The following is a 21,240-nucleotide window of genomic DNA, read 5'->3' on the forward strand; positions in this document are numbered from 1 at the left end:
TTCTGTTTGCCTTCTTTTCACCTTTTCTCCTTGTATCTAAACCTCCTTGTCCATCTTCACCAACCCTCAACCATCCCGGCCTCCTAGAGAGAGCAGCGAAAGAGCCTGAGGGAGCTCAAAATGTGTCTCGACCAGCTGGAGAGAGACGCAGCACAGGCACAGGAGACTGAGGGCAGTCTTGCTCAACAGTACCAGGTTTGTGTGCAGGTGCCTGAGTGTGTGTGTGTGTGCATGTGCGTGTGCAGTTTGAACTGGGCACGCTACTCACAGACGCGCCTATTATGGGCTTAATCAGTAGTATTACACTGTGGGGATCAAGCAGCAGCCGTCATATTTTCAGTCTGGCTTATTCCTTTAAGCCTCGGGATAGATTCCATATTCAGCAGCATGTGGGGTATCTTCATTTTCTTTGCACAGGTCTGAAAATCTCAAGATGGAGATTTAGTGGCAGTTAGCTGTTTGTTTAATGGGGGTCTGATTAGATGCCAGTGGGAAGAGTGTGTGACCTGCTTGTTTATTTGACTTTTCAGCTGTTCAAGAGTCTTCATGTCCAGTTGGAGATGAAGAGGAAGCAGGTGGAGGGAGCTTTGCAGTCTACGCAGCGGGATGGGATGCTCACTGTGGATCAGGCTCTGGTCAAACAGGCCTGGGAAAGGGTTTCCAACAGGGTGAGAGAAGCCAGCTCCCCAATCTACCTTCCCTGTAGATTTATACATGGTCATTATGATAATTAGCAAATTGGAGAATTATCTTGTTATAAGGCAACAGATAATTTAAGGCTTTATGTAAATGATTTTACCAACTGTCTAACAAGATATACCTCCACATTCCACTGAAATTTGTTTTTAACTTTTGTTTTCTTCAAGCTACCAGCAGAAGCTTGTAGAATACTGACATGAAATGGTATCATTTATTTGTTTCGGATACTTTGGTTTCAACTTGATTAAGTAAAGGCATATTGAAACGGCAGTCCAAACGTGCTCATAATTTCATTTTTTCCCAGTGAGGGCAACAGAAAGCCGATGGACGTTTACAGTCTCAGTAAAAATTCTTCATAATCATCTGTATGAATTGGTTTTATTAACCCTTTTTTAACATCTTAACTGAAATGAAATACCGTAGTTATACAAGGAAATTACATTAAATAGAATAAATACAGAATTATTAAAAATAATTCATAAAAATGTTCAAAATTGAAATAATCACATTATTAGGAATAAATTACATAGACTCAATTACAAGGAAAACTTTCTCCTTTTCAGCTCCTGGACTGGCACCTGCAGCTGGACAGGTCCCTGCCCTCTCCTCTGGACACAGTTGGAGCATGGCTGCATGAGGCGGAAGGAGCCCTACGACAAGAGATTATCGACCAGCAGGCACATAATATCACAGCTAGCACTGTACACAGAGCTCTGGAGCAGCACAAGGTTAGCATTAAGCCATGTACATAGAAAAGGAGGCAAATAACAGAGAACTTATTGTAATGCAAGCCTGTGAAAGGAGCTGAGTAGAGCATTTTACTTTCTGATTAGCAGCAATTTTCATGGTTCTTTTAGTCATTAATCTATTTATTCTACATTTGTATTATGCATTTGTTCTGCATTGTGCAGGATGTGTTGAAGAGCCTGGAGAGTCACCAGCAAGTCTTTCAGAGAATCCATAAAAACAGAAGTGTTGATGGAGTCCCTGTTCCCCCAGACCAGCTCCAAGACATGGCTGAACGGTAACTCCAGAAAACAGAGAGCAGAATTTATATTTACAGGCAATTTTGGAATACTACTAAGCTGGAATAATTTGCTCTCCTCTTAATAAAAAGAACATGAGGATCCGACTGCTGGTCGCATTTCCTGTGTTAACTTTGTTTTTTTATATATAGGATGAACTTTGTTTCTACTTCTTCAAGCATTCATCTGGCTAGAATGGAATTTTTGGAGAACAAACACCACATGCAGGCCTTCCTCACACTAGCCGAGTCCAAGCTTAAATCCTGGATCATCAAATACGGCCAACAGGAATCTGTGGAACTGATGCTTCACAGTTATATTGTAAGCACTTATGCAAATAATTATTAGTTTGTTTGTATGTGTCTAAAATGAACTTTATCTTTATATCCTAGCATAGAAAACCTTGTTAATCCAACTATTCCTCTCTGTGTGCCCATTATGAAATAGCCAAATTTATCATTTCTTCTTCTGTCTTCATCAGTCATTTGTGGAGAAGCAGCGTTTCTTTGAAAAATATGACACACTGTTCCAGTCTCTGAAACAGGCTGCAGAGGCCTACGTCAATGCCGACAGCTCAGGTGAGGAGCTCAAATATAACATTAAGTGCCAAGAAGAGTCCAAAGTAATTGTTCATTTTGTAGTTGTGATGGTGGTGTAAAGGAACCAATAGCAACATAAAAATATCTGTTAAAAAGAAAGGAGTTAAACCCACTTGCCAGGTAATCTAGTTACCCCAGGACCAACAGGGCTGCTGTGGTTGTTTGTCCTTCCCGAACGTGGTTCAGAAGAATCCAAGCACAGAACAGGGTTAAGACGTAAGGCAATGGTCAGAACGGGGAATCAGTTCAGGACTGAGCACTGGAAAGTCAGGCATGAAAGCAAAAAACAATGCGGCAGAGAATGAGTGAAACAAGACTGTCTGCGGGTTAATGTGAGGTGGAAAGCAGGTGATGTCAGCTGGTGGAAAGAGTTGCACTGATGAGAAAGTGTGTAGAGCTGGTAAACAGAAGAAGAGCAGAGTGTGACAGTAATAAGTAGAATTTATTTTTTCTGACAGAGTAAGACCAGTTTTTGAGATTTTTTTACTCTTATTCTTAATAGATGTGTTAAGGAGTAGGTTTATGAGATAAAGATCATTTGATAATGTAAAATAAAAAGTAAATGTCATATTTTCACTAAAATGTATCATAATATTGTTCATTTACTGGGTAAAATGAATTATATAAAAACAGACATTTGCAATAAACAGTAAACAAACAAATTAGATTAAACTGACAAATCAATGGGCTTCAGCATAATAATGTCAAGGCTGCATACTTAATATTGCTTGCCAAGGTTTATCGCAACCAAAGATTATGAAGAAACACACATTTACAAATATCTGTAATGAATCTCCAAAACAACTAAAAATAGTTTCCAAGGCCACCTTAGCTCCAAACTAAAAGAAGTGCACATCATATCTTACTTTATTTTCCTTTTTCAACAGCTCAGTAACCAATAAGGCGTTCCTTTCCAGCAGTTCAGTGAGCCCCTAACTGCTTTGACGACCTGCTAGAAAAAGAGAGTCTGCAGGCTACAGCTAAATGAGGTTCCTTCACTCCCAGCTCTCAGTGGGGAATACGACCCCATTTGCTTGTTAAGGTCTGCTCCATTTCTGTGGGTCTCTGGGCGCAGAGGCAGCTAGCTTGCTGGTTTCATTAGGTTTTGGGGTTGTGACGCTTTAGGGTATGCAGAGTGGAGAGAAGTGAGGCGTGGCGAGAAAGCAGGTCTCAGGTTTGACAGGTCAACCCCGTGAACAAAATGCGCCACCAGTAGGTGTTGTAGTTGTCCCTCTGACCTCTGCTTGGATGCATGAAGATGTTTTAAAAAGCTCAGCAAGCTGATTAATGCATAAAGACAAGGGTATTAGTTAATCTGATAAGTGATCAAACTGGATATTTGTATTTATTTATGTCACAGCTTTACTACAGCTGAAAGTAATCTGTACTACTTATTAGTCAGAGAGTGAACCAAATCAATGCAGCACACATGCAACATGATGCATTTCCCCGTACAGAAGTTTTGGGGTCAGGGATTTGTCTGTGGAGACATGTTGCTCCATCAATCTAAATGTCATCTTCATCTGGTGTTTCAGTAAAAATGGAGCATCTGTGATTGAAACCTTCAACAGAAAGGCTGGCAGTCTTCTAAGCTACAGCAACTCCTGACATTATTTTTGGGTATTTTAGCTATGATTGTGTTGGCATTTAATTTCTCCTCCAGTGGATGAAGGGGAGATGGGAGTACGCAGGTTCATGCGGGAAGTGGTGACTCAGTGGAGGAGTCTGTCCATGGAGGTACGCAGTGTGAGGAGCATGCTGGAGGAGGTGCTGTCTAACTGGGAGAGGTACACGTCCACTGTGGCATCGTTGCAGGCCTGGCTGGAGGATGCAGAGGAAGCCCTGAGCCACCCAGAGAACACTAAACGGGTATGACATTTAATAACCTGAGAAACCCATCTTTTTATTTGATTTCTTGAAATAAATTAAGAGTTTCCTCATGCATGTCATCATTTGATAGACTCAGAAAAACCTCAGAGTACAGTTGTAGCAATCCAACCTACATCAGCCGGGTTACAAGTGCTTGTCTTTCAAGAGGAATCCTATTAGCAGTCTCCTCTCAAGTATCAGTATCTCTTTGACTTACAACAAGCCACCGAGGATGTTCCTGTTGTCACGTTGCTATAGTTACCACAGATTCACATCCCCACCAAGGATAAGACTGCTAATTACCCTAGTTTTTTTTTTTTATTGTCCTTTTGTTTCTTTCTTTGAACCTCTTTGTTTCTTTTTTGATGAGCTTTTCTTCAGCTCTTTTGCTCGCACTTGCTCTTTGTTTCTCTTAAATTCTTTGCCTCTTTTTTTCCCATTCATAAACCTGTTTCTCTATCTCTTCCAGGAGTTTTTCAGAAATCTCAGCCAGTGGATGGATCAGCACGCAGCCATGAACGATGCAGGGAATTTTCTTATTGAAACATGTGACGAGACCGTGTCACTTGATCTCAAGCAGCAGCTTCTTCTTTTGAATGGAAGATGGAGAGACCTCTTCCTCAAAGTCAAACAAGTAAAAGCAAAATTCCATAACATTTAGAGGCAAAAGCCAGATTTAAGGGACATTCATCAGATTTATATTTGTTCTCTTTTTTTTTTTTTATGAAGTATGCTCATTTAGATGAGCTGGAGAAATGGAGGAAAGACCACCTGAAGGCTGTATGGGCTCTAAAAGAGCTGCTGGATGCAGCAGAAGCTAAGCTAAATGCTCCTGTGCAAGTCTCTTTCCTCACTGTGAGAGCATTCCTGAAGGATGTAGAGGTGAGGATAACAGTTTAAAACATTATATATCATCTAAAGGTCAGATTGGCAAAGTTGATTAATTTGCTTCTGATGATTAATTACTACTGTTGCTTTGTTTCTATTTTGCTGTCTACAATTGTGTTATGAGGTCACAGCATCACAATGTCTGCATTACTGCCTAATTTGCTTAAACAGTGTAAGTTCAGATGGTTTTAAAGTTTTAAAAAAAGATTAGTCTCTAACATGAAACTTCTCTCATTGCACATTTTAGATCTGTTTAGCAGATTGTGAATCACAAGGAACTTGTCAATGCACTGATGTGATCACTGTTTTGCTACAGTTCAGGCAGTAAAAGTCAGCTCTAAAGTTAAATGACCTTTTACTTTCTCATCTTATCTAAGAACACTAAACAAAAGGTTGTTGCCATGGAGACACAATACAAGTTAGCTGCCCGTAGTGCCCAGCTTCTTGCTAAGGATGCATCACAAGATGAGGCTACCAGGGTCATGGCAACTATGACAACTGCAAAAAGTCAGCTGAGCAAGGTAGGATTCATGATAGATAATTCTACGCTCAAATGAAGTCTTTACATTTCTATTCAGTGATATTTTAGTGTTGTTTATTATAGCTACACTCCTTTTTTTATTTTCAGTGTGATTGCTTAATATTTTCTTTTATGTTCAGGTGAGAGAGCGGTGCCCCTCCCTGGTGAGGGAGTGTCACGTCCTTCTGCCCCTTTTGGAGGAGATGGAGAAACACATTAGTACTTTTTACCAAGCTCTAGAGCGGGCAAGTCGCATCACTTCTGCTGTGAAGGATCCAAATTCACAGACACTGGCCCAGCAAAAACAGAAGTGGCAGGTCAGACACAATGAACTGATGAAAAAATATCAGCAAATGTTTAAATAACCATATATTTTTCTTCTTTGCCTTTTTTTAAAGTACACGTTCAAATCTCTGATTAAACCTTGATAATATTTCCTAAAAACTGACGGTTTAGACATTTAGATTGATCTACGGATGTGTTAAAAGCGTGTCTGCTCATTCTTGTAACTGGAAACAGGCTTTCAGGCAGAACATGAAAGGGACACGATATGAACCATAAGCATGCTGTCATGTAACATTTGTAAATTGGCCACAAACAACCTTTTTTTCCTCATCCATATCAAACAAATCATTCACATCTTCTACATTTCCCTCACACTTTACTGTATTTTTGGTAAAGAAAGAACTGATAAGGAAGGATTTGTGTGAATAAGTTTCATAAGCTGTGTTATTATCAACACCTAACATATTTATGCTGTCTTTGTTTCCCTAATTGTCTTAGGATCTGTTAAACCAGCAGCAAAGCTGTAAGCGATCTCTGTCTGTAATTGAGAGGAATCACCACACTCTTCACAAAGCGCTTGGCAACAGTAAAGTGCTGCGAAATTTTGATCTATCCTTGCTGCAAAAGAGAGTTGCAGAAATCCAAGGCTCGGCACAGGTTAGTGTTGTCCTTATCATGAATGCCTCTGCCACATTGCTGATATGCTAATATTAAAAAGAATTGGGTATCAAAACACCCAGGAGGTAGCTTTGCTGATTAGACCTATCCACATGTTACATTATTCATTTGCTTGATGTAAAACAAATAATGTAATTACACTGCATGACCAAAGAGACCCATTACGCACACTGCTACCTTCCATCCATCCTCTCAGGCTTTGCTGAGGGAGGTGGGGGAGTGGAGGAGGCAGGAAGAGGCCAACAACAGCCTGAGGAGGAGGTTTGAGGAATCACGTCATGAGCTGGAGAGAGTGCTGAAAAAAGCCCAGGGCTGCTTGAGAGAGACTGGAGATGCAGAGGAATTACTTAAAAAACACACAGTAAGATCAAACTTTATTTCTTTTTCATGATGAATAAGTAAATAATGATCATTGTGTGTTTTGTTGCTTTCAACCGTTAATCTGCTTTGTCTTGTCTCAGTTGCATAGTCTTTCTAACTTTGCTTTTGTCTTATGATGCAGGATTTCTTTGGTCAGCTGGACCAACGGGTGCTGAGTGTGTTCTTAAAAGCATGTGATGAGCTGACGGACATCCTACCTCAAGAGGAGCAACAGGCGCTGCAAGAAACTGTCCGTAGGCTGCACAAGCTCTGGAAGGTCAGAGGCCACTATGCTTCAACACTTACTACTTACTGCATACCTCTGGAGGCACATTGTTGGTGATGTGTTAACTCAACTTGACCTTAAGCCTGACAATATCTCCTTCTTGACTGTTGCTAATAAATATATGCAAACGGGATTGAAATTAAACCTTCCATGTATTTATTTTCATTCTGGGGTCTGCTTTGTCTCTGACAGATAGAACATGACTGAAACTGTCTCCTAAACTGTGTATGTGTTGTATGTTTTCTTCAGGACCTTCAGGTTGAGGTTCCATCTCATCTGCTTCGCTTGAAGGTGGAAGTGGAAAGAAATCGGGTTGTTGTGATCCTTCAAGACTGCAGAGCGGAGCTGGACAGAGAAATGAAAGCGCTGTCAGGAACCTGCACCAGTGAACGAGTGATCAAAGAGCATAGGGTGAGTCGCCGGCTTTGGAAGAACTCTAAAACAGATTAAACGGACAGTAAAAAGACTAAATCACTCAATGGTCAACATTTCATTTTTTCATCTCCAGACTTTCTTCAAGGAACGCAAACTGCTGACTTTGTGTGAGAAGAGGATTAGAAACATGGAGGATCTGTGTCATAAGTTGCCTGACAACGACATGGCTTATCGAATACTTGACTCCACTAGAAGGGCTGTAGAAGAGGTTACAGAGCAAATAAAAAGCACCTACCTCATACTGGAGCAGCACCCCGATAAATGGAAAGAGTGGAACGAGAGGTACAAATCGATGAAGAAAGATATGTTCCTTATAAAACATCAGATGACATCAAGTCAGAACACATGATTCCATTTTCTAGGTTCTGTGAGCTTTCTGATTGGCTCTCGTCTCAGAGAAGGCAGGTGAGACTCTTGAGAGAGACAGCAATGACTTCCCGTCATCAGGAGCAAGTCGATGCTGCTGTTCAGGTGAGCAAACATATTTACTCCAACAGGCACAGAAACTGGTTATGATTCAGCGCCTCTTATATGTCTGCACTTGTACCAATTCTAGGCACTGCAACAAGCGGCGGACACCCGAGAAGAAAGCCTAGTGTGGCTTAAGAGCCGCCTCACTGAGCTATCTGATGTCTGCTCTGAACTGGAAGCCCAGAGACAGAGAACAGCTCTGGCTAAACTTTCAACTGACCTGCCGGCACTCTTATCTTCTGTTCACCAGGTTTTCTAAATGACAGATATTTTTCTTCCTCCCTGGGATTTTCTGAACATGGTCTGATCCTTTCATTTTCCTCCACAGCTGGGGGAAGAAGGCTCTGCTATGTTGCAATATGAAGAGCTGCGGGATGAAGTACATGGTGCTCTTGATGAGGTTTTGAGGGCCCGAAAGGAAGCTGAGGAACAAACGGACAGGATCCTGAATGCTGAGGGACTAGAGGAGGCTAAACAACTTTACCTTATTTACCAGGTGTGTGTGGTGCAGAGGCACATTTAACAGTGTTAATTCCTTCAGTCATTAATTTAATGGACTTACATTAAGAATAAAAAAATTGGAGACTGCTCAGAATGTGATACAAATAATCACGTGATGTGGTTTTTCTGTTTGTTTATTGTAGCAACACTTAAAACGGTTGCATGCTAACAGGAGAGAGGCCGAGCTCCTGGTGTCCCACTGCCGCCAGATGCAAACCGGCGAAGTGCTCAGTCAGCCTCTACGTGAGCTGGAGGGAGCTTTTAGTGAAGTTGACCGCAAATCGGGGGCAAAGGAGCAGAACCTGCAGGTAGACGGCTCCCAGAGCATTCTTATGTCCCCCAATGTGGCCGCTGAATTTGCACAGACTAAAACCTCTCTCATTTCTTCATCACTTCAAGGCCACTCTGAGCGCTTGGCAAAATTTCGAGTCGGAGAGAGAAATGATTTGGAGGTTTATCAGCAATTCTAACATCGAGCTGCACAAAGAGCTTATTTTCAACAGCTTGGACAGCATGAGAAGTGAACTGGAACATATCAAGGTGTGTTTGAGGGAAATGTTTGTGCATACAATCTGATCTCCAGCAGCATCGAGATGCTCCAGTGAACTGCAAATGATGGAACTCCATGTACACAGTTTTCATACTATTATTACATATTAAATAGGCTATTTGAATATTTGACTTACAGGAGATTTTCACAGAGTTTGAGGAGTACTCTGCACGAGCAGATATCCTGTTAGAGAAAGCTGCAGATATTCAGCTGGGTCTAAAGAATCAGGGTCTTCTTCTACAGCAAGCTCAGTCCTCCAGAGAAGCAGTCACACAACTTCACCAACACCTTAAAGAGAAGTATGTCCCACACTCATCACAAGATCTTTTATTCTTTGCTTATTTTATTTACCTTGTATTTTAATGTGTGAGTTTGGTTTATTATTTGCCAATGAGAGACACAGACAGAAAATGTGACAGTGGAGACAGTTAATTGGCCAATAAAATACTATTTATCTTCAATGGAATTGTTTGTGCAGACATAAGACATTGGTGTGTGTGTGTAGTTATAGAAAGATAATATTTTGCCGGCACGCAGTGTGTGTCTGGTCTTTGACATGCTGTTAGTGCTCATGAGCGTGTGTTTAAACTCAGTCTTACATTATGACCTTGAGATCTTTCCAAATCTTCCAGTGTTGTCCAGCTAGAGAGGATGTGTTCGCGATGGGACAGCTTCAGCTGCGAATCAGTGGCCTTGTGTCTGTGGATCAATGAGAAAGAGAAGGAGCTGGAAGCAGTCAGTTCAGTCTCCTCTTCGGATCCTTTAGATAAAAACATCAGCACCGTAGAGGTATGCATTCATGTATTTCATTCTGTTTGCTTGCTGCTCTGTGTAAGACGTGCACTGTAGTAAATTTTATAAATCTGATTTATTAATCCTCTTAACATCATAGATTAATGTGCTTCTTCATCCACACATTTTTAGCAGCGCTATGCAAAACTGTTATTGGCTGTCTGGCTGTCTGGCCCCAAAATGTATAAGATTCAGATGAAGTGAGATGATTTTTTTTTTTTTATCTAACCCCTTGGGGAAATTGGGTTAGCACTGCTGCAATGGAAAATATATAGCAAATAAATTGATCATAGTGTATTTGATTAAAAATAATCTCAGCTTTCCAGACCTCAGGCCTGTTAAATCCTTGACAGTCTTTAGAAAAAAAGAACTCAAAATAACATGACTTTCTACAAATCCCCAAGCTGGCATTTGATAAGTTGAGCAAATGTTTGAATAGATTGCACTTGTGTTGGTTTGTTTATCTATTTTGAATTTTGTACTGTAGAATTTCTTCTGTATCTTCCTATAATAATCTCTTTGCCGTTGCCCCTTTTTTCAGATGATAGGTGAAGGTTTAGAGGACAGAAAGGCTGCCTTAGCCCAGATGGAGGCTCACTGTGAGGCCCTGTCTAGGTTCTTAACCCCTGGGGAGGCCGGGCGTATCCGGGCTCAACTCAACCATACAAGGCGATGCTATGATGAGCTGAAGGGGAGAATAGAACAGCTTGGCACACAGCTCAACCAGAGTGCCTCCTATCGACAGAGATGCAACGATAACTTCGAACAGGTTCACAGCGTCACATTATCAAGATATTTCTAAATGTTCCTTTTGAGCTTAATGTTGACACAAATATATGTGTTTATCAGGTGAAGAAAACTGTTTATGATCTCAAAGAAAAGCTGGACTGCCCAATCACATGTTGCACATCATCATTCGAGACCTACAGGATCCTTCAGGACCACATGGTGAGATAATCAAACATATCTAGTAGCTTCATGATAGACAAGTGTGGCTGTTTATGGGCTTATTTTCCTGTGTCAGTATTTGTAATTGTTTAATTCTGTTTTGATATATGTTAAAGGGTTTATTTGGTGATTGCAGAATTGATTAAAAGTATATTTTGATTCCAGGAGGTGTGCCAGGGTGTCGAGCAGCTGAAGCCCAGGCTTATGGCTCTGTGTTCGGCCGCAAAGAGGCTTGGAGAGGGCAGCCAGCTGGAAGAAGAGGTGGCTGACCTCCAGAAGCAGCAGAAGCAGTTAATGGCAAAGGCTACAGAAAAGCAAGCTACATTAGAAAGCCTTCTAGCTCTGTGGCAAAGGTACAATTAATTGTGAAATATGCCCTTTTTTTTTTTTTCTTTCACTGAAAAATTGGACTACTTAAAAATTAAATTCCACAAGCACAGTCCTTCCTCCATTGTTTTCTTTTGTGCTGTTCGTCACAAGTGGCTTTTATGCGTGGTGCTGGTGTGTGTGTGTGTGTGTGTCTGACACCTAAAAGAAGCATGTTTGAACATTTATGTGGGTGTTTTTCTTCATGGATAAAAGATGAATAAACATGTTGATTTGAAAGTGTTTTAAAACAAACATTTTTTTCAACCCAAAACTGCTAATGCATTTATTGACGATGCTCTGTCTTTTATATGCGTTTCCCAGTCGGCTTTGGTCTCTGCTCACACACATTGCTTATTCTCTTTGCATAAGTATTTCCATTTCCCCCCTTTCATTGTGCATGTGCTCTTTTTGCTGAATCCACATCTCCATGCCAATTTCCTCTTTTATTCTCTGAGTCATTCTCTCATCTTAGCGTGATGTCAAGGAGCGAGATCTTGTCTTTGGCTCAATCCATCTGTCTCCCTGTCAGCCGATGCTTTTCTTTTCTAATTATACGCTTTTTCTTGCTTTGTTTGTTACACAAGAGACTTTCACCAAAGTCATTGTTTCTATTTGTGAGAAGAATATAATGATAAAAACACACGTGGGGGCTGTTTAAGCACTTTGATTTACCTTTTTCTATTTAAAACAAACTTAGTGCTCTTTATTTATTAGGGTTGAGCTGGATTAGTCCATGTCAGCTTTTGTGTGTGTGGGTGTGTGTTTCCATGTAGTCAACCTCATCCTCTCCCCTGCAGACATATATATGAGGGATTACTTTCTGCACTGGGTGCTCTGGCAAGATATGGTTGCCTTATTATGACCCTGTCACTGATACCTAACAATGGTCAGATAAGAAAAATAAATACAAACAGTATCACTGTGTATCTGTGTGTGTACAGTAACTTTTTTGTATTCTAAAAGAACTATTTCTTTTCAAAGGATGTAGGAGCTACAGTGTTGGGTCTGAATTCACATTGCATTTGCATCTACAGATATGAAAAGGAGTATTCCTCCATGAAAAGCTGGCTGGACAGATGTGAATCTGTGTGCTGCCCAGACACTGAACTGCTCTCTGCAGATAAACTGAAACTTAGGAGTGAACTGCAAAACGTGCAGGTAAAAGATTAAGTGCGTTTTGTTGCGTTATCTGATTTAAGTTTGGCTCGATAGGTGTTTATATATTCATTCACCTTTCTAGGAAATGCATGGGGAGACGGCATCCTACGAGATCCTCCTCCAGGGTCTTGTGAATCTCAGGCTGTGCCTTTACCCAACAGCACCCGAAGCTTGTATTGAAGAGCTCAGTGATGATCTCACTCAGCTTCAGGAGAGATGCTCCTCTGTTAAAGTCATCATATCACACAGGTGTTTTTTTAAATTAATTCTCATTTAGATTTGGCCTGAGTCTTAAACTTTAATCTGGCCTCATAGCAGTCATAGTGGGAATCATCAGATGTTTTATGTTTTGCTTCATTGAATGTGCACCTACACAGGCTACATGATCATTTATCCGACTGCTAAAATGTTTTGTTATTTATTTCTTCTTCAATGATGCGTTCATAAGAAAAATAACGTAGGTAGGCCATTCAAGAAAGAAAAAGGTTAGGCTGTTAAATCATTACAAGCTCAATAACTTTGCAGAGCTTACATGTCCCTGCAACTTTTCCTGTGCAAAATAAAATTAAATGAATCTTGACAGTTTCAGAGTAAAGTTAGCACAACATTATAAATACTGGCTGCTGACATCGATTTGAGGTTTTCCTAAACAGAATATCAGCAGATGTGAATGTGAGACTGATATATCTGCGTGTTCCTAAAAGTTACCCTCATTTTCTTAATCAAACCCCCCCAACACCCCCCTCCCCCGTCTTTTAGATGTGAGCTGCTGGAGTTGCACTTGGACCAGCTGGAGCAATTCGATCAGACTTTAATGACTGTGACTCAAAGGAGTGAAAACTTCCTCGCTAGCTTGAGAAGCTCTTCTTATGTTGATATTTCAAACATTGAGGCTGCGGTTACAAAGTTAGAGGTGAGAAATCAATAATTTCTGGTCAACAAACGTCCTTTATGGGCTTCTTAAGCAAATTTGTATTGATCTAGTGCATTAATGTGCCTAATTGAACAATCTTGCTGCAGGAGCATGAGTCACAACTACAGGAAAATGAAGCGCTGGCAGAGACTCTCAATCAAAGAGAGTCCTCCTTGCTCCGCTGTTCTACCCCTGAGGCCCAGCAGCAGCTCCAGGGCTGGAGAGAGGACTGCTTACAACCCTTCTGTGAATCCCAGCGTCTCCTGCTCGTCCGTAAAGAGTGCCTGATTGAATTAAAGGCTTTCCTTGAGAAGCATGAAACTGCAGCTAAGGCGGTGCGCCACCTGCACGAATCAGTGGAGGGAAGGGGGAGCTGGGACCACTGCAAAGCTGAAGAACTGCATTGTGGAATAGTGGAAGTGGCTAAAGATGTGGTCCGACTTGAGGCGGAGGCCGTGGGACTAGATGGACAGTTGAGCAAGGCACACTTGCACCTGTGCGGAGCAGAGTGGAGGGGCTCTAAAGATGTTGGCCATCCTCACGGAAGAACATCCTGCAGAGGACAGGCAGTAGCTCTCACAATGGCTCTGGAGGAGGTCCAGAGGGGTGTTGGATGGAGACAAAGCGAGGCAGATGCTCTAGGGGCATTATGGTGCTCCTTCAGAGAAAGGAAAGAAGAAGTGATGAAGAATTTAAAAAAATTGGAGGATGATGCAAAACAGGAGGGGGCCAGAGAGTGTTCTGTACAAGCCTTTCAAAACAGGTAGATACTCACTGAGCTAATAGTAATATGGAAGATGCTTGGTGTCCACATAGAGGAAATCAGCCGGTAACATTATTCAAGGTATAAAACCTGTTTAATCTGGAAGTGATAACAAAAAGGGAAAGATAATCCTCTCAGGTGTATTTCTCTTTCAGACTTTTCCTTTTAGACTTTTAGATGAGCAGCTTCATTACTTAAATAACTAATGCATGTTAAAAGCAGGCTGGTATTTAATAATGAACCACCTTTTATTTGTATTCAGAACTGATTTGATGTACAAGATGACAAGACTATCTTTGTGCAGCTGCAATTTAATTCCTCCATTATATTTGAATGTGTGAGCCGCTGTTGAATGCATTATGTTGGGTTTTTATTCAGAGATCTCCTACATGCCAAACTCCTTGAGAACATACTGTATATTACTGAAGCCAAACTCCAGATGGACAAATCCATTAAAATTTGATCTCCTTAAAAATGAGATATATTATGCTAGAATCAGGCTACTAATCCCCATTGTGTTCTTTTGGATCTATTTCTCCCAGGCTGCGTTTCTTTGTCCAGCTGGAGGATGAGCTCCAGTCCCTGCAGCACTCCCAGCAATGGTTGGAAGAGAAGGGAAACCAGCTGGCCCAGCGAGACAGTGAGCTGGCAGGAGAGGCACTCAGGGAAGTAGCACTGGTAAAGACATCCTGGGAAAATGTCAAAACTCTGATAACCAACAGGTAAGGCATGGAGGTGTCAGATTCTGATTTAGAAGTATTTAGTTCATTCTGGATTTGGTCATTTCAGTTTAACAAGTAATCCCTTTAACTTCTTATTATCCATCTTTACTTGCAGTCAGGAACAGAGTGGGGTTGTAGTGGATCTGCTCCGCTTGTTCTTACACCTGAAGTCAATCCTCACCGCTGTTTTGGAGAACGCTCAGGCTGTTGCTCACAATCTGCCAGACCATAACCACAGTTCCCAAGAGGCCAGAATTACTTTCATACATGTCAGTACATTTTTCTTAAAAAAAAAAACTATTTAGTTTCAGAATTTTCTTTTAATACTTTTTTTTTAAACATTGTTTTTTGTTTGATTGGAGCCTCAGTAGCTGCTGACCTGTCACCACAGCTACTCTTCCTGAGATCTCACTAAAATCATCAGCTGAATTACACCATAATGATGAATTAGATACATGAACGTACAAGCTCACAGCAACTCACAAACAGACACAATGGCACCTGATCAAAGTACAAAAATAACATAAATTATTATATTGTAACTCTACATTCACTCTTCTGAAATTAAAGAATTAAATTATCTTGTAAAATAACTTTTTTTAAAAAAATGAAAAAACAGATAATAGCTTACCTCCCCGAGTTAAAAGGGAACAACCGTTAGAAATAACTTTTTAGAACTTGTCAGCCACAAACATTTAGGATTTTAGTGTTGTGTGCCTGTTTTATGGTGGAGAGCCATAGTTACCTGGCCTATTTTGCAATGTCAAATTACTATTTGTTACTGTATTTACTTGTTTAAAACCTCTGTAAATTGCTGTGAAATAAGCTGAGACAATGATAAACCAAAACAAAAATGTTTTTAGCTTTTTAGTTTAAGAAGCAAAATGGAAAATGACCCAAAAAGAAATTTGTCTTCAAAAATGATTTTTTTTATTTTTATTTTTATTTTTTTTTACATTTGCAGGATCAGTGTTACATACGAATCAGTAAAATAACAATGATAATATATTTAAAAAAAAAAAAAAAAAAAAAAAATCCAGTATCTTTTCATCCCCTGCTTTGTTTTCCCTCTAGTGGTGGCTTTTGGTAATTTCCTCTGCTCTGTCATCTCACCTGCAGCATGAGTCCATCCAAGCTGAGCTGAGAGAAAAACAGGAGGACATGGACCAGCTCATCTGCACTGTTGAAGACCTGCAGAGAGAAATGGAAAAGATTCCTAACTCTGACATGTTCTGTATCCAAAAAGACATGGAGACTCTCAGAGACCAGTGGCTTGCGGTGAGTTCTCCGTATCTAGCTGTGCTGTGCACCAGCATTAGAAAACAGGTCTTGAGAAAGATAGAAAAGACCCATTTTTAATTTAATTGGATGATGTATTGAGATCTTTGTGCCATTTAGACATATATTTCATAACATTTCCCAGAGTTTGATGCATCAGAATCCATGAATTATCCATGACCTGTCAGATCTGGAGCTGGAATATACTAAAATGTGCATAAAGAGATCTGTTGTGTGCTCCACAATCAAGCTGGCACACTTAGCTGTTTTTAAAATTCTTTGTTTCACTTTGATAAAAAAAAATTTAAAAATACCCTTTTTTAGGATTTATTTGGCTGCTCAGCTGTCATGAATGAGACAACAAAACAAACATGTCTAGACAGGTTATCTGGTTTTCTGTCTCTCCCTCACTTCTCACTCCCACATCTGTCAAACTAATTATGCCTCCATTCTCTTCCACCTCCCAGAAAAGCATACCATCTTGTTAAAGACAGCTTAACACAAGGGAGAGAGACCCCTCCTCTTCTGCTGATTGAGATGTCCTCTGCTCTGTACCCAGATACACAACTCATCTGTGGGGTTTTTTTTTTTTTCTTTTAGATCTCAGAGAAAATACAAACAAACACAGAGAGACTTGGGTACTGTGTTGCACTTTGGGATGACCTTAAGGCCATGGAGCAGGACATCAACCAGTGGACGGCCTCCTCTATCACTGATCTCACCGACACTGTCGCCAGTCTCGGCAACAAGGAGCCAGCAGAAGCCCGTCTTGTCGCCTTTCAGGTCAGAGCGAGCTGTGCGGTCGGCATGGAAGAGTGTAATAAATGATGATGGTGATGTAACGATCAGTGAGGTCATAGTGGATGTAATTTAACTGTCTCACACTTTGATCTACAGGCTGAGGTTGAAAAGAGGGAGCAGATGCTGGATGTCTTGCAGGAAAGAGTGGCAGAACTGAAGGAGCGAGCCAAACTGCAGGAAACACCAATACAAATGCAGGTGAATATGACAGGAACAGAAAATAAAGGAGATGTATTTTTTGCAAGCTACAATAAAGCTGCACAAAAAACATGCAAAAGAGTGTATTGTTAGTATAAAGTGTTGAAACAGATGTAATAGTCAAGCTTGGTGCAGCTGTATATTGCCATCTGTTGGGAATGATAATCTGTAAGTAAGTAAATTAATTGGATTTTAGTTGCTTACTGGCTGGCATGCATAAAAGCTATTTTTAATTCAGCAAAAACATAAAGAAAAGTAGATTATGCGTTGTAGAGAGGGACTAACTAACTTTGTTGATCCAGGTCCTGGAGTCCGATCTGAGGAAGAAAGTGTTCCATGCACAAGAGGTGTACAATCAGGCCAAACACACTCTGACCTACTTCAGCTTCCAGAAGCAGCGACTGGAGGACCTCATGTCCCAGATGACAGAGCGGCTGGAGGCTGTCGAGGGTTCCTTAACAGATCTCACTGAAAATACTTCTCTTGAAGACATTTGTGCAGTTAAGGTGTGAATTTATCAATTCTTTTGGTCTCCTGATGTATCAGGAAATAACCAGACCTTTTCCTTTTGCTTTCATGACATTTTCCTTTTTTCCAGTTAAAGAAATGGCTAATACCACAAAGTTTATTCTTTTCTAGTTCACAATCTTTTAAAAGAAAGCAGATGCTAGATTGCACTATAAAGCATCACCCTTTGTGCGAGAAGAAACTCCTGTTTTTTGCACATAAACAGACATAAATAAACCAGAATACACCCATGCTGTTTTGTTGTTCCACTTCCCTGTTGATGTGAATTCCAGCCATTTATTTTCCTTTGTCTTTTGAAGGACCTGCAGAGTGTTGTGCAACAACAGAGGGCAGACATGGACTCGGCTAGAGATGCCCTGAACTCCCTGTGCAGATCCTATCCCTCTCAGGAGTTGTCACGCCTCTCCTCTGATCTCACCTCCATCACCAAGCGAACAGAGGCTGTTGCCCAACGATGTGCAAAGACTAGGGGTACCTTGCAAGATGGACTGCAGCTGCATTTCAACGGTAAGACACACAATGAGTTTGGTCGTCATGGTTAGTATGAGAATCTTTACTAAGTAGTTTTCACCATAAAAACATTGTGATTTAGCTAAGAGTCAGTAACTAACTACCTGATGGGGAGAGATAGTCATCTTAATAAACATTAAACTTTCATTATCACCTTGTCAAACAGGGCAAAGTCACACAAAGCAGTGTCATTTGTTTCGTTATAGGAGTGCAACAGATTTGCTGTTAATTATCCTCCATTTTTACAGAGAGCACACTCAATCCGCCCACTACAGCCCACACTCCATTGACACACACTGTCAGGTACACCGATGCACTCTCATTGCTTCAACACACACCTGTGCCTCGGAGAGTAATGTCGCTCTCGTCACATCTGCTCTCGAGGGAGCCATTTTGGGCTTGTTGCCAGGGCAACCTATCTCTACATAGCGTGGACACGCCCACACTTCCCATCTGCCAAAGCACATTACCTCCACTTACTCTTCCCCTCCTGGGTCCTTTGCTTTTTAAATCTTATCTGTCTTTATTTGTCACATCAACAGCTTTCTTCAACCTGTTGCCATGTGATCTTTTTGCTTCTAAATTTTCTTTTTTTTTTCTCTTTTCCTCAAAGCAGATCTTGTTCAAGACTTTAAGTCCTGGCTTATAGATCTGAAGTTGGACCTGAAAGACTGTTTTAACCGATCAGGAGATGTTACCCTGCTTGGAGCCAAGTTGCAAAGACTGAAGGTGCTGTTATGTCATTTTGTAATCTGTAAAAAAAAAAAAAAAAAAAAAAAAGACAGATGCTTACTGATTTCTTTACGCGTGCACTTTTTAAGCCTGAAATGAATTGTGATGTTACCATCAGTAATATTGTAATATTCAACATTAAATTTGATATCTTTCACACGATTTGCTGTGATCAGATTTCAGTAGAAGAACACGTTCACAATCACATAAAATAAATACTCCCAGAAGGATAGCTGTTTAAGATTTTCATGTGAGAGCATGTATTATCTGTTTAGGACTGAGGTTTGCCGTTCTTTGTTTCCTCAATTTAACTGTGTCAGTCTTGACATGCAGCATGTTTCTTTTGCCCTTCACAGGTGTCAGATGAACAGACATCAGAGGGTGCGAAGCGTCTTTCTCAGATTTGTGAGGAGTCAGAGAAGCTTCAGCTTCATCTGAGCAAAGCTGGTGCAGCACAGGTCCAAGAGAATCTCTCCTTCTGTCAGAGAGAGTGGAAAAACTACCTGGACAGCTGCTCCCAGAGCCAGCTAGACTTGCAAGAGAGCATTGACCTACTAAAAAAGTAAGTCATTACTCTTGTAATTTCTTCATGGCAATTACTTTTATTTAGTGATAAAAAACATTCTTTTTTTTTTTTTTTATAGTTTTGATGACCATGTGGAGAACATCAGAGACTGGCTGAAGCAGATGGATCACAGCCTCAAGAGTGAGTCTGTTCTTGGGGCCGAGAACCAGCAAGGATCCCTAGACGCCACAGAAGAGTTAGAGAGGATGGAAAACCTAAATAAGGAGCTGCTAGAACGAAGGTTTGCCTATATGGGCTCTTGTAACATCTGCTATTGTGTTGCAATCGTTGAACAGTCAGAGCAAGAACATAATGTTTTTTTTTTTTAGGGAGTCTACTGAGCGTCTCTGTCAGGAGGCCCAGGCTCTGTCTGAAGCCGGCCGGGGGTCAGGTGAAGAGGTCAGAATGACAGGCCAGCTCCAGATGGAGTATCAGACCCTGCTGAAGGCTGCCAGGGATAGGCTGCGATGTTACCAGGAGAGCCAGGCCTTTGGAGACACCCTCCAGGGAGTTTGGGCCTGGTTGGAGGAGATCCAGGAGCGACTGGGTACTGTAGACAGCACGATGGGGACCAAGGAGCAGTTAGAGCAGAGACTGGAGACTGTGCAGGTGAGGCACAGATGACGAAAAAATTTCTGTTTGATATTATATTTGATAAAAATCAAAACAATAATCATTTAGTCTGCACATGTTGCTTTTTTTCTTTTATTGATTTCACTCTAGTAGATGTGTTTTTGTGACTTTGTGGATTGGTTGCAGTGAGCACAAGAGGGGGCTGTTTGCTTTGAAAGCTTTATCTTCCTTAATTCTTTTGTCCAAGTCCAGTTTACAGACTGTGATCTGTTTACACAGGACATCCTGCTTTTGAAGGGAGAAGGGGAGGTCAAGCTGAATATGGCAATGGGTAAAGGTGAACTGGCTCTGCGTAGTTATGGAGCTGCTGGGCAGGAAGTGGTCCGCTCTCAGCTGCAGGAAGTGGAAGACGCATGGGCCACGCTACTTGTCACTGCTATGAGCTGCCACAGGTACCATGGCAACCCCTATCCAGTAATAAACTCATTTAGAAATAAGTAGCATTGACTGTTACCATCCTGTCATTGTGTAAACTGTCACTGTGCTGTAAATATAGAAATACATTTCTTTTCTTTTCTGGGTTTTTTTCTTTTTTCTTTTTGCATGCCAATGAAACATTTTGCCTGAGGAGAATTTATAGGCCATTTATCGGTGTGCCAAAAAATCCTCTCACTAGGGAACATGTTATTTTCATTGTGATAAATTATGTGTCAGTATTCTTATTTACCATTAAGCTAAATACATAATGAGAAGTATTAGTCTTGTTTTTAAAATCTGATTGATGCATCTATGTTTTTACTCTTCTCTGTGTGTACAAGCATGTCAGCATGCACATGCAATGGCTTGTGTGCAGGTTTAATTGAGCAATTACGGCTTCTCCTAGAAAAAAAAATTGACCTCATTAGGGTCTAAATGGTGGATGGTAAACAGTGGGTCACACTCTGGGTGTGTTAGTGCTTTACAGGGAAAATCAATAACGTGAGACAAGGGGTAGCAGGTGAAAGACTGGTGCATGTGTGCAAGTGTGGGGATATTGGTCTCATGTGTGCATGCAGGGCTAACAGATGGCAAGGAAAATTCTCAATGTGTCTCTGTGTGTTTGAACCTCTTGATAAAAGGGGATAAATACACTTGGCCGGCGTTCCTTACCATTTATACGCTTTGCCTCTTTTATGGGCCTGAAATATAGGCTGAAGCCTAATAGGGGCATAAAAAAAGGTATTT

At 40.9% G+C, this 21,240-nt stretch overlaps 1 protein-coding gene across 1 annotated transcript in view; it reads left to right on the forward strand.

Annotated features, from left to right (window-relative positions):
- syne1a (spectrin repeat containing, nuclear envelope 1a) overlaps positions 1 to 21,240 on the forward strand; it is a gene marked incomplete at its 5' end in the record, with an annotated part of 122,127 nt that overhangs the window by 25,233 nt on the left and 75,654 nt on the right. The window contains 42 exons of the mRNA XM_079255095.1: positions 88 to 195; positions 531 to 668; positions 1,263 to 1,427; positions 1,611 to 1,723; positions 1,877 to 2,045; positions 2,206 to 2,302; positions 3,987 to 4,192; positions 4,662 to 4,826; positions 4,922 to 5,074; positions 5,458 to 5,601; positions 5,741 to 5,917; positions 6,384 to 6,542; positions 6,760 to 6,924; positions 7,066 to 7,200; positions 7,459 to 7,620; positions 7,718 to 7,926; positions 8,007 to 8,115; positions 8,201 to 8,365; positions 8,444 to 8,611; positions 8,760 to 8,924; positions 9,016 to 9,156; positions 9,305 to 9,465; positions 9,799 to 9,955; positions 10,500 to 10,727; positions 10,808 to 10,906; positions 11,072 to 11,259; positions 12,310 to 12,433; positions 12,516 to 12,682; positions 13,193 to 13,346; positions 13,454 to 14,109; positions 14,652 to 14,831; positions 14,947 to 15,100; positions 15,951 to 16,109; positions 16,710 to 16,892; positions 17,007 to 17,108; positions 17,411 to 17,614; positions 17,936 to 18,143; positions 18,763 to 18,875; positions 19,235 to 19,440; positions 19,523 to 19,684; positions 19,773 to 20,052; positions 20,296 to 20,468. Of these exons, the coding sequence (XP_079111221.1) occupies positions 88 to 195; positions 531 to 668; positions 1,263 to 1,427; positions 1,611 to 1,723; positions 1,877 to 2,045; positions 2,206 to 2,302; positions 3,987 to 4,192; positions 4,662 to 4,826; positions 4,922 to 5,074; positions 5,458 to 5,601; positions 5,741 to 5,917; positions 6,384 to 6,542; positions 6,760 to 6,924; positions 7,066 to 7,200; positions 7,459 to 7,620; positions 7,718 to 7,926; positions 8,007 to 8,115; positions 8,201 to 8,365; positions 8,444 to 8,611; positions 8,760 to 8,924; positions 9,016 to 9,156; positions 9,305 to 9,465; positions 9,799 to 9,955; positions 10,500 to 10,727; positions 10,808 to 10,906; positions 11,072 to 11,259; positions 12,310 to 12,433; positions 12,516 to 12,682; positions 13,193 to 13,346; positions 13,454 to 14,109; positions 14,652 to 14,831; positions 14,947 to 15,100; positions 15,951 to 16,109; positions 16,710 to 16,892; positions 17,007 to 17,108; positions 17,411 to 17,614; positions 17,936 to 18,143; positions 18,763 to 18,875; positions 19,235 to 19,440; positions 19,523 to 19,684; positions 19,773 to 20,052; positions 20,296 to 20,468 (7,271 nt within the window). The remainder of the gene's footprint in view (positions 1 to 87; positions 196 to 530; positions 669 to 1,262; positions 1,428 to 1,610; positions 1,724 to 1,876; positions 2,046 to 2,205; positions 2,303 to 3,986; positions 4,193 to 4,661; positions 4,827 to 4,921; positions 5,075 to 5,457; positions 5,602 to 5,740; positions 5,918 to 6,383; positions 6,543 to 6,759; positions 6,925 to 7,065; positions 7,201 to 7,458; positions 7,621 to 7,717; positions 7,927 to 8,006; positions 8,116 to 8,200; positions 8,366 to 8,443; positions 8,612 to 8,759; positions 8,925 to 9,015; positions 9,157 to 9,304; positions 9,466 to 9,798; positions 9,956 to 10,499; positions 10,728 to 10,807; positions 10,907 to 11,071; positions 11,260 to 12,309; positions 12,434 to 12,515; positions 12,683 to 13,192; positions 13,347 to 13,453; positions 14,110 to 14,651; positions 14,832 to 14,946; positions 15,101 to 15,950; positions 16,110 to 16,709; positions 16,893 to 17,006; positions 17,109 to 17,410; positions 17,615 to 17,935; positions 18,144 to 18,762; positions 18,876 to 19,234; positions 19,441 to 19,522; positions 19,685 to 19,772; positions 20,053 to 20,295; positions 20,469 to 21,240) is intronic.

The sequence above is a fragment of the Telmatherina bonti genome (genome assembly GCF_933228915.1).
Source record: "Telmatherina bonti genome assembly, chromosome: 16".
NCBI lineage: Eukaryota > Metazoa > Chordata > Actinopteri > Atheriniformes > Telmatherinidae > Telmatherina > Telmatherina bonti.